This window comes from Anolis carolinensis, chromosome 6, assembly GCF_035594765.1.
Source record: "Anolis carolinensis isolate JA03-04 chromosome 6, rAnoCar3.1.pri, whole genome shotgun sequence".
NCBI classification, from domain to species: domain Eukaryota; kingdom Metazoa; phylum Chordata; class Lepidosauria; order Squamata; family Dactyloidae; genus Anolis; species Anolis carolinensis.
The window spans coordinates 44336312-44349248 of record NC_085846.1 but is presented as its reverse complement, the minus strand read 5'-3'; the positions used below and the strand labels follow the sequence as shown (position 1 = coordinate 44349248).

At 40.7% G+C, this 12937-nt stretch overlaps 1 protein-coding gene across 2 annotated transcripts in view; it reads right to left on the bottom strand.

The window, feature by feature from the left end:
* LOC103280222 (translation initiation factor IF-2) overlaps window positions 1-12653 on the bottom strand; it is a 55227-nt gene extending 42574 nt beyond the window's left edge. For both annotated transcript variants that reach the window (XM_062957026.1, XM_062957027.1), the window contains exon 1: window positions 12507-12653. In XM_062957026.1, the coding sequence (XP_062813096.1) occupies window positions 12507-12638 (132 nt within the window). In that variant the 5' untranslated portion in view covers window positions 12639-12653. The remainder of the gene's footprint in view (window positions 1-12506) is intronic.
* Between the last annotated feature and the right edge of the window lie 284 nt (window positions 12654-12937).

Below are 12937 nucleotides of genomic sequence, written 5' to 3'. Positions count from 1 at the left end.
TTGTCACTGGATAAAAAGAAGATGACAGGCGACATGTTGTGCAGGTCTGTGCTATGCCATTTTTTTCAATGTGCATCAAATACATCCTTATTGTAACATCTCTACAATAGAGCAGGGGCTTCAGGGATGCATAAAAACCCATTTTCTCAAAATAGATGTATATGTCAAATGTTTAAACTTAAGTGAACTTAAGTGTCAGGTCTCAATATCCATCCATTTCTTTCCTAAGTAGGGTCCTATCATTCTGAAGGCATGGTTTGCAAGCATCTAATAGATCCTTGGATGAATGATTGTTTTTCAGAAAATGGTAAACTAGAGGAGCACTTGATCCCTTTATCCCTGATATTACTAAAATATTCTGAGAATTTTGAAAGCTCTAGAGGGTTTCCTTCCGTATTCAATGTACTGCAGGGTCTCTTTATGTAATAAACCACATTTTGAATGTCACAAGCTGAAAATTGTTTTAAGATATATGTTTTTCATTATTATCTACAGAGTCAGTTATCCTGAATGTGTTCTTGCAGTGAGTATAAGGTCTGCATAGATGATGCCCCCAGAAGCTGCTGCTGATAGAACGTTGGGATGGGGGTCTTGATAGATTTTAAAATCATTTCTAATTATTACAGAACAACTCCTGTATCCATGGGGGTGATGTTTCTGAACTTACCAGGGAAAGGCATGTGTCGACAGCTGATTGGCTGAACCAGCCAGAATTCCGATTGGCTACTGTCTCTGGCTTGCTGCTGAGACAAATGGTTTAAACTGCTACTTTCACCTTGTAGAGTGAAGAAAATGCTGACTGGAAATAGTAAGGAAAGGAAATGGCTGCCAACTCTCCAAAGCCTGATTATTTATAAGGCAAATATTTAAAGGCTGTTTAAAGGGACTATTTATTCCCTATGTTCTCTGTGTGAATTTAGAGAGACTGCTGTATATATCGTTGCCTTCTTTGATCTTTTGAACTGAAGTAAAGATACTGTTACTTGTCACACAAGCCTGAGTGACACATTATTATACTGCAGGTTGTATCTTGGTTCAGAAACTGTGGTAAAGCTTCTATTTATTTATATCTACAACCTCCAACGGTTTTGGGATTTTTTTTGTAGTCACAGGTATAGGTGTGCTATATTCCATTTTAAATATTTTTTAATATCTTAAGAATGTGTCAGGGCTGATCTTACCTTGTACTGCACTAAGTGGATGTGTAATATGTCTAATAAAACCCCATAAAATTCAGTTGTTATAAACTGACAAGTAACTTGAAGGTACATACACACACACATCTGCCTTTATGAGTCCCTTAGAGCTCTACAGCAGGGGTCTTCAAACTTTTTAAGTGGAGGGCCGATTCACAGTCCCTCAAACTGTTGGGGGGCCGGACAATGATGAAATAGTCCAAAATTAGGATTGTTGTTGTTGTGTGCCTTCAAGTCATTTCAGACATAGGTAAGCAAAGAAGCCTCCAAAGACCATCGAGATGGTCTCATAAGACCATAGATAAGGAAAGGGACCCTCAAAGACCATCTAGATGGTTTCATAAGACCATAGATAAGGAAAGGGGCTTCCAAAGGCCATCTAGACAATCTCATAAAACCATAGGTAAGGAAAGAGACCCTCAAAGGCCATCTAGACCATCTTATAGGACCATAGGTAAGGAAAGGGACCTCCAAAAGCCATCTAGATGGCTTCATAAGGTTGTAGCTAAGCAAAGAGACCTTCAAAGACCATCTAGGCGATCTCATAAGGCTATAAGTAAGCAAAGAGACCTCCAAAGACCAGGTAGACCCCAAGTCTAAAGTTTAGGACAGGGGCCAGGTAAATGACCTTGGAGGGCCGCATCCGGCCCCCGGGCCTTAGTTTGGGGACCCCTGCTCTACAGTCTAGACGGTCCTCCTCTCTGTCTCACCTTATTCCTAGGCCAATGATGGGCAACCTTTTGCACTTGGTGTGTCAAAATTCACCAAAAAACCTAGCATGACTTGGGTGGTGTGTCACTTTGAGAGAGAAAAAAACAACCCATAATTTCAAAATATGTATAGTTTAAATAACAAAAATGTATAATTGTAATATATAACTGTATTTAATAAATCAAAAACTATTTACTACCATTATTTCCATGTACAACAATCTATGGTACCTCTTGCAGTTTCCATGCTGATTTCTCTCTATTCTAGTTTCAATGTAGTCATGAATGATGAATAATATAATAATAATATAATGGTAATAATAATTAATTAATAATTAATAATAATTAAATATTAATTAATAATATTTTACACACTCCGGTGGCGGAGTGTGTAAAAGCACTGAGCTGGAGACCGAAAGGTCCCAGGTTCAAACCCCGGGAGCGGTGTGAGCGGCCGCTGTTAGCTCCAGCTCATGCCAACCTAGCAGTTCGAAAACATGCAAATGTGAGTAGATCAATAGGTACCGCTCCGGCGGGAAGGTAACAGCGCTCCATGCAGTCATACTAGTGGCCACATGACTTTGGAGGTGTCTACGGACAACGCCAGCTCTTTGGCTTAGAAATGGAGATGAGCACCAACCCCCACAGTCAGACATGACTGGACTTAATGTCAGGGGAAAACCTTTACCTTTACCTAATAATATGATAATATATTACAATAATAATAGAATAATAATAGAATGATAGTAATGTGCATAATTCCCATGGAGTAAACAACAAAACCACTGGACCAAATCACACCAAATTTGGCCACAAAAGACATAGTCATCCAATCAATCTGCATGCGGTAGCGTGTCAGCAAAAATGGCTAGGTGTGTCAGTGCTGACACGTGTGTCATAGGTTGGCCATCACTGTCCTAGGCTCATGTGGTGGGAACAAGGGAAAGTCTGGCTGGTCCCGAACTTTGGAACTCCCTCCCAGGGAATGACATCAAATTAAAACATTCTTATTCCATTAGGTTTTTTAAAAAGCTGAGCGAGATAGGATTTTACTGTGCATTGTTTTTAAGATCTGTGTCCTATAATGAACATGTTATGTTTGATGTTGTAACCTTATAAACTGTTTAATTGGTTTTTAAATAACTTACATTTACACTTTTATTAATGCTTTTGTACAGTCTAATCTGTCTTGCTTTTAAATGTGTTGTTAGCCAACTTGAATCCCATTACTGGGGGAAATGCAGGATATACGTGCATAAAATAAAATTAATGAATAAGAGTAATTGTAACTACATGAAAGGCAGATTTCATTGCAATTCCACATTTCTTCCCTCCCCAACATGACGTCTTTCCCATCACTCTAGCCCAGGGGTCCTCAAACTTTTAAAGCAGAGGGCCTGTCCACAATCCTTCAGACTGTTGAGGGGCCGAATTATCATTTGGAAAAGAAAAAAAAAACAAATTCCTATGCACACTGCACATATCTTATTTGCAGTGCAAAACAACAACAATAACAATGAAAGACCAATACAATATTTAAAAAGGAAAATAATTTTAACCAACATAAACCTATCAGGATTTCAATAGGAAGTGTGGGCCAATGAGGTAGTCAGGTTAATTAGGACTGTTGTTGTTGTTGTGTGTCTTCAAGTCAATTCAGACTTTGGGCAAGCCCAAGTCCAAAATTATTTATTTAATTCATTTACTACATTTATTTACTACATTTATATCCCACCCTTCTCACCCCGAAGGGAACTCAGAGCAGCTGTATGTACACACAATATACTATATTATTAGCATAGCACAATATTAGCATTATATATTACTATATTGAACTATACCACTATACTGTAATATTATATGTAATATATAACATATAATTAATATTATTATATTGTATAAAATGATAATATTATTATCAATATCATATGTATATACAATATATTATATTATTAAAACTGATATAAAAATGTTATATTATAAATGAGGGCGGGGGCCAGGTAAATGACCTTGGAGGGCCGCATCCGGCCCCCGGGCCTTAGTTTGGGGACCCCTGCTCTAGCCAAATGACACTTAGCATTTTGTTGCAGTGAGTTGAGACCATGTTTTCCCTTGTGCTTGTTATAGTGTGTTCCCTACTAAAGGAAAGGTCATTTCCCTCAGATTGCCTTTTATGCGGCAATAACATCTTAAGGAGGGATAGATAGATGTGGTTGGCTGTGGGCTGTGAGTGCATGTGCGTGGCCAAGACCTGAAGCAAGAGGAAAGAGGATTTTTGAATTATTTTTAATACTTTTAGAATTATAAAAAATATAGATTTGGAAGAGATATAAAGGATATCTTGCTCAACTCCCTTCTAGTGTTGAAATATACAGATAAGCAACCTGAAGGCTAGTCAAAAAATCAATAAAGTCCACCACCGTCTCTCCTACCATCAAAGAGCTTTGACCTTTGAGAAGTTCTGTCTAATGTAGAATCAAAATCACTTTCCTTCTAAGAATTTAAGGCTCTACCTAGAGAGAAATACTATTAATATTTTGAGGATTTAATTGACACATGCAGCTTCTCTTTCTTCTCATAGAGTTTTTTGCATCAAAACAGAAAGAGCCATGCTCAGTTCTAGTAATGTTGCAATGAATATCTAATTGGCTTTTGAAGTTGCAGTACCGCTAGCTTTTTAAGTTTTGGACTTCTGCGATGGAGAGTACTGAGATTTGGGGAAAAGCCCAGTACCCCTAAAATGGTGTCTAGTTAAGATCAGTATCTTGGGGAGGGGGGGAGGGCTGTGGCGACAGGCTGTTGAGCAGCCTGCTGCAATAAATCATTCTGACCATGAGGTCCTGAGTTCAAGGCCAGCCCGTGGCGGGGTGAGCACCCATCAATAAAAAATAAAAAATAGCCCCTTCTCATTGCTGACCTAGCAACCCAAAAGATAGTTGCATCTATCAAGTAGGAAATAAGGTACCACTTATAAAAAGTGGGGAGGCAAGTTTAACTAATTTACGACTTGGAATGAGGAAGTGAGGAAGTGCCATCAGAGTGGATGATGAAGCAGCTGCTCCCCCCTGTGGCCAGAATCGAACATCCCCTCAGGAGAAGGTTAAATTGCCTCTGCGTCTGTCTCTGTCTCGGTTTGATGTGTTTATGGGCATTGAATGTTTGCCCTATGTGTGTATAATGTGATCCGCCCTGAGTCCCCTTCGGGGTGAGAAGGGCGGAATATAAATACTGTAAATAAATAAATAAATAAATAAATAAATAAATACACTCGCTCATGGAAAAATTGATGATTTCGTGAGAAAAGGCAAGAAAGAACAGCATCTGAGAAATGATATAATTTGCTTTCTAATGCAACAGGACATAACACAACGGTAATGTGATACTCGCCCCCCCCCCCCCCCCCCAGTGGGATAGCATCCCTAGAATGGGTGGCACAGCTTAACATTAGTGTGTATGAAAGGGATCTAGGGATCAAACAGACAGCAAGCTGAATATGCAACAGCAGTGTGATGTGGCAGCTATTGAATCAACAGTGCCTCATTACCTCATCACAAAGGCCAATTTGCCCATCTTACACCGCTTTGAGCACGGAGCCCATTAGACAATGTACAGGGACTTCCAGCTAGGCTCCATGCTGAAAGATGAAAGCAATGCACACTGCCACCGCAGCAACACAGTAGCCTTCTCATGTTGCCTTTCCAGCAATAGGGAGAAGCCTGGCAGCAACATCTCCCCCCATGGAATGAGGGATAAGGCAAGTTGTGCAGTGCGGGGTGTGAAGCGATGGCTTCTCCATGCCTCCCCCCAACCTGACCGGGAACCCATGGAATCCATGGGCCTTTATGCTGAGGACCAAAATCAAGGAAAGTAATAGTACAGTGTCCCCTCACTACTTCGCGGTTTGCTTTTTGCAGACTCGCTATTTTGCGTTTTTTTAATAAACACTAAAATATTATAAATCATAAAATAATATTATCAATTCCTCCTTGTGCTTCCTTCCTAAGGAGAAGCCGAAGGAAGGAAGGAAGGAAGGAAGGAAGGAAGGAAGGAAGGAAGGAAGGAAGGAAGGAAGGAAGGAAGGGGAAGCCGAAGGGAGAGAAAAGGAGGCTGAAGCAGCTTTGTTTTCACCTCACAAGGCAGCTGCAGTGGCAGGATTCACGGATTTTCACTTTTCACGGGTGGTCCTGGAACGTAACCCCTGCAATAAGTGAGGGAACACTGTACTTCCAAAGAAGAGTAGTACTCTAATCTGCTTTGGTCAAACCTGACCTGGAATACTTTGTCCAAATCTAGGCATCATAATTTAAGAAGCCGGAACATCATAGGGAGGAGGGAGCAAGCTTGTTTACTGCTGCCCTGGAGACTAGGGTGCAGAACAATGACTTTAAACTATAGGAAAGGAGATTCCACCTGAACATCAGAAAGAACATCCTCACTGTGAGAGCTATTTGGCAGTGCAACTCTCTCCCCCGGACTGTGGTGGAGGCTCCTTCTTTGGAGGCTTTTAAGCAGAGGCTGGATGGCCATCTGTCGGGGGTGCTTTGAATGCGATTTCCTGCTTCTTGGCAGGGGGTTGGACTGGATGGCCCATGAGGTCTCTTCCAACTCTACTATTCTATAATTCTATGATTCTATGTCCAGAGGAGGGTGACCAAAGTGGTCAAAGATCTGAAGGCAAAGTTCTACGAGGAGCAGCGTAGGGAGCTGGGAATGCTTAGCTTGGAGAACAGAAGTTTAAGATGGGACATGATAGCCGGTTTAAATATCTGAAAGGATATCACAATGAACATGAAGCAGATTTCGTTTCTGCTATTATGGGACACAGAGCAATGGATTCAAATTACAGAAAAAGAGATTTCACTTGAATATGGCAAGAGCACTTTAACATTGGAATATGCTGCCTTGGAGTGTGGTGGAGTCTTTATGTTTGGAAGTTTTTAAACAGAGGCTAGATGGCCATCTGTTGGGAGTGCTTTCATTGTGTGTTCCTACATGGTGGAGGGAGGGGGAAGGGTCAACGGAATGGCCCTTGTGGTCTCTTCCAACTCTATGATTCTAGGTTTGTGGTAGTGAAAGCTGTGGTATCAGCCTGCAGTTTGAATGGCTGATGGGCTAGTAAGTGGCAAGTAGGTATGCAATCTGTCATCCTCCCCAATTAGAGCCCCAGAGATCACAATGGCACATTAATGATGCTGGCACTCTCCATTGCCTTTCCTCGACATTCTGCCTTACTGATGTGTATAACTCAGAATATACAGCCATTATGACAAGTAGCCACTGATAATTTTCCAGACTAAATTTTCTCTATTTAACATCTCTTAAACCATCTGTTTCCATACATAACCAGGGTGGAAGTGCAATGAGGTCATAATTGCAACTGCTCCAGCCAGCTATCATTAAACCTGAGGGCAATGTGCATTTGTATACCAGGTGATAAATGGGAAGAACATGTCTTCATCTTGACTTACTAAAAGAGAAAGAAACAGCTGAAAATGTACCCTTTGCTCAGCTGAAGGTACAAATAGACTCCTGCTGAGTTTGTAATTTACTGATAGCTCACCATGAATGGAGATAATTAATGTTTAAAGGAAATCTGAACTCCACTGTTGTAAATCTATCCAGTCTCTGTAATCACTGCACTCATTCAGCACAGCCTATTTCTACTCCCTCCCATAGTTATATTGATTAGTTACGAGCAGACAGCCCTGCATTTACAACATTCCATTGATTAAACTTATAGTCAAAATGGCATTGCACTTACACTGTACTACCAGTACTAATCAACACAGGGGCATTTCATGCACATTCTCAAGCCATCGTTCATATGGTGCAATATACAAAGGATCTTCAGAAGGTTTCTGCACTTTCATGTTTTCACTGGAAACTGTGAAAGCAGGAGCAGTAGTAACTGGTGGTATCTCAGTGAGGCATGGAACAACCTGTCTGACCTTGAAGTTCAATAGAAAAGTTGTCATGTTGCGGTGAAAATGGCTGTGAAACTTATAAATTGCACCAAAATAAACAGCATTTTGTCATATGCTTTTTGTGGACAGATAAGTGTACTGGGAACACAAATTCATATCCGCATGTGCGCTCAAGTATGAGGATAAAATTATCTCTTGTAAAGTCATCTATTAATGGGCGGTTCAAATCCGGGAAGAGTGTGTGAGCTCTCCATACAGCAACATGAGAGAAGCTTCCCATAGGATGGTAAAACAGCAAACATACAGGCGTCCCCTGGGCAATGCTCTTGCAGACAGACAATTCTCTCACACCAGAAGTGACTTGCAGTTTCTCAAGTCACTCCTGACACAACAAAATAAATCTATGAATGGACTGAAATGTTTGAAAATGGCCATACGAGTGTGACAGATACAGAGTGCTCCATGTGGCCAGCAACAGCCATGACCACGAGGAATAAAAAAAGAATACTGGAACTGATTCATGACACTGCATCAGTGGCTACTTGCTCAACCAAAGATTTTTTTTGCTGATGGCATTAAAACATTGATATGACAGTGGCAAAAATGCATTGCAAAGTAAGGTGACTATGAAGAAAAGTGATGTAATTTGCTTTTGAAAATCAATAAATAGAATTTTTAAAATTGTGGAAGTCTTTTGAAAAACATTCGTATGTGTATAATATATGTAAGACAAAGGAGCATAGATTTTGTGAGGAGGGAAATCCTACTCATGGCACTACTTTAGAAATAAGAGTGCAAATATAAACAAGTTGAGCATCCCTTATTTGGAATTCTAATATCCCAAATACTTCAAAATCCAACATTGTCCACATGGGTATCTGAAATACAATAGAGTCTCACTTATCCAACATAAACGGGCCGGCAGAACGTTGGATAAGCGAATATGTTGGATAATAAGGAGAGATTAAGAAAAAGCCTATTAAACATCAAAATAGGTTATGATTTTACAAATTAAGCACCAAAACATCATGTTATACAACAAATTTGACAGAAAAAGTAGTTCATTGCACATTAATGCCATGTAGTAATTACTGTACTTATGAGTTTAGCACCAAAATATCACAATGCATTGAAAACACTGACTACAAAAATGTGTTGGATAATCCAGAACGTTGGATAAGTGAGTGTTGGATAACTGAGACTCTACTGTACTAATATCTTTGCTTTCTGATGGTTCAGTGTATTTATTTATTTATTTATTTGCAGTATTTATATTTTATATTCCACCCTTCTCACCCCGAAGGGGACTCAGGGCGGATCACATTACACATATAAGGCAAACATTCAATGCCTTGACATAGAACAAAGACAAAGACAAACATAGGCTCCGAGCTGGCCTCGAACTCATGACCTCTTGGTCAGAGTGATTGGTCTCAGCTGGCTGCTCACCAGCTTGCACCACAGCCCGGGCAGTGTACACCATCTTTGTTTTGTGAACACAATTTTTTAATGTATTTAATAATAATAATAATAATAATAATAATAATAATAATAATAATAATAATTTATTCTTGTACCCCGCCCCATCTCCCCGAAGGGACTCGGGGCGGCTCACATGGGGCCTTGCCCAACATCACAATATAAAATCAAAACAAAAACACAAATTTACAACAATAAATCAACAATATTGGTAAAACAATCGAAAAGGACAATCTTACAAGATGAAATGTTAAAACAGGTATATCAAACACAAGTCTGGGCCAAAAGGTGAATGTGTCAAATCGGGAGGAGATAGTTACATAATTGACATAGTCAATGAAGTACTATAAATGACAATAGTGACAATAAAAGGGCAGATCAGTGGGTCTATTATTACATAGGCAGGCATCTTAAACCAACAAAAGTCACTCATCAAAGGCTTTCCGGAAAAGCCAGGTTTTCAGATTCTTCCGGAAGGAGAGGAGGGTGGGGGCCAGTTAGGGAGCAGGTTCCAAAGCTGGGGGGCCACAACAGAGAAGGCCCTCTCTCTCGTCCCCACCAACCGCGCCTGCGAGGGTGGTGGGAGCGAGAGGAGGGCCTCCCCCGACGAGCGAAGAGATCGTGCGGTTTCATAGGTTCGTATTTATTATTGGGTTGTTGTGTTGTGTGTTTTCTGGGCTGTATGTTCCAGAAGTATTATCTCCTGACGTTTCGCCCACATCTATGGCAGGCATCTTCAGAGGTTGTGAGGTATGGAGAAACTAAGCAAGGAAGGTTTATATATCTCTGGAAGTTCCTGGGTGGGGGGAAAGAACTCTTGTCTGTTGGAGGCCAGTATGAATGTTATAATTAATCAACTTTGTTAGCATTAAATGGCCTTCCCAGCCTCACATCCTGGCCTGGGGGAATCCTTTGTTCAGAGTCTAGCTACCCCTGATTGATTCATGTCTGGAATTCTTCTGTTTTCAGAGTGCTGTTTCTTATTTACTGTTCTGATTTTGGAGGCTGGGAAGGCCATTTAATGCTAACAAAGGTGATCAATGATAACATTCACACTGGCCTCCAACAGACAAGACTTCTTTCCCCCCACCCAGGAACTTCCACAGATATGTAAACCTTCCTTGCTTAGTTTCTCCATACCTCACAACCTCTGAGAATGCCTGCCATAGATGTGAGTGAAACATCAGGAAGTAATACTTCTGGAACATGGCCATACATGAAAGCCTTTGACAACACATTGTATTTATTATTTATTTAAAACATTTATATTCTGCCCTTCTCACCCTGAAGGGGACTCAGGGCAGAGCACAATATATATACAGCAAGCATTCCGTGCCGGAACATAATTAAAATTAGTTATATCTACTTTAAAATCAGCTGTTTAAGCCAACTCAAGACACCATGCTGGCTCCGGTCAGCGGAGTAAGTTGCCTATTATTGCCTCATTGCACTGCCCCAAAAGCTTGATCCCACAGCCAGGTCTTCACCATCTTTCTGAAGGACAGGCGGGAGGGAGCTGATCTAATCTCCCCAGTGAGTGAATTCCATAGCCGGGGGGCCATCACTGAGAAGGCCCTATCTATCGTCCTCTCATGATGGTGGTGGGACCGAGAGCAGTTCCTCCCCAGTTGATCTAAGTCTTTGCGGTGGTTCATAAAGGGAGATGCATTCAGACAGGTAAACTGGGCTGGGGCCATTTAGGGCTTCATAGGCCAAAGCCTATGTATTTGTATTGTGCCCAGTAGCAAACAGGCAGGCAGTGAAGCTGAGGTGACATGGGAGTTGTGTGCTCTCTATACGCCGCCCAGTTATTAACCTGGCTGGTATATAAAATTGTGCCCAGGCTATTGGTTTAAGGTGTGTATGAACATTCATGAATTTTATGTTTAAACTTGAGTTCCATCTCAAAGATATGTATATGCAAATAGAGATGTTCCAAAATCTGTGTAGCAATAAAAAAGAAATGTAGAGTACAATTTCCATATCTGTGAAGATATTTTCCTAAGTTCACTATGGGAACAGAAAACTATGAATAATAGTGAACCTTACTGAAATGAATGACTTTCACCAAAAGTTCACCAGTAGAGTCATACTGGAGGACCTAGAAAATGTTTAGAAAGGTATCCTTACTAGGAATATGCTAGATGCTTCAGTCTAATTATGTAGTAACATCTGACCGAAGTATATCACAGAATTGTCCTGAGGACCTAGAAGAATCCTACAGAGGATGCAGGTGGGTGAATTTGTGAGTACTGATCCCATGGGTACGGGGGTCCTACTGTGCAGCATAATGATCCTCGGCTAAATATGCCAATCAGGCTTTGGATGAAAGGATCAAAACTCTCCAGCATGCTGCATGGTTAGGCGCAGTGGGAGGCCCACTTGGCTCCATACCTGTTTCACGGAACCTTCCTTCTGAATAATTATCACACACCATAAAAAATACTTCTGCTATATTCCCTTCCTCACAATGTGGTAGCTAATTTTCTCCGCATGAGAAACCTTTTATGATCAACATCAGAGGCTCCAACTCACTGCTTCAGAGGCACAGCCCATTGGGAGATGAGCAGGGTGTAAAGTTTTAGTGAATAATCGGTACCTTGCAAGGCTTTAGGACTGTTAACTTACCACTCAGCCATTGTAACTAGTTCACTACTGCTCTATTAAATCTCAGTTCTTTTGAATTCCTACCAAGAGGGTACTGCAATTGCATTATGTTACCTTTTTCATTCATATGCAAAGGTGCCTTTGTAGCCAAAAGGCAGGATATAACTCTTCTAAATAAAGTGGAGTTTAGATGCAGCCAATGCAATTGTCCTTTCACAAGTTCTGTTGTTTAGCACTGAGTTCCTTCATCAGTCTTTATGTGATAAAGCTCCCAGGGAGTTCTTTTGTACAACTAGAAGTTCCAACGGGTTTTTTCAAAACCCTCTCTCAAGAATCAGGATGTTCAGAACTTTTAAATGAAGTTATGGCAGTTCTGCTTCCTAAGGAATTGCTAGTCCCACAAAGAAAGATTAATTTCACTGCTGTTCCATTGATGGAGATATGAATAGAGACATATAGAAAAAGTAATGCCCCCAACCATAGACTTTATTGCACAAAGATGCTATTCTATGACAGTCACACTATCACTGATACTGATATATATTGATACAAGCATCATTTTAATGACACCTGTAATGGATCTTGCCTACCTTACAGGGTTGGTAAGTGGCCCACCTTGCTGGACTGGTGTGTGACCATTTTGTAAGCAGGGCTGAGTGTGGCCATTTTACATGCCTTACTTGCAGAAGCTCAGCAGAGTAAGGGGAGGAGCCATCAGGCATCCATTACAATAGGTACAGTCTGATAGGCTGATGCAAATGAGAAGTTGCTTAGCAAATTGAGATGGGCAGAGCCAAAGTAACAGTTGGAGCTAAGCAGCCAGAGAGTTCTTTTTCAGTTAGGGTTTGAAATTCAGTCAGTCAGCAGTTGGTTTTTAGAATTCAGTCACTTGGGAACTGTGCTTTGAAAAAGAAGCCTCTTTGAGGAATATGGTTAAAGTCTTCAGGAAAGGAAGGGCTGAGAACTATATTATGAAGTCTATAGTCAAGAGTTTTGCTGTTTAAATCCCAGGAAAAGTGGA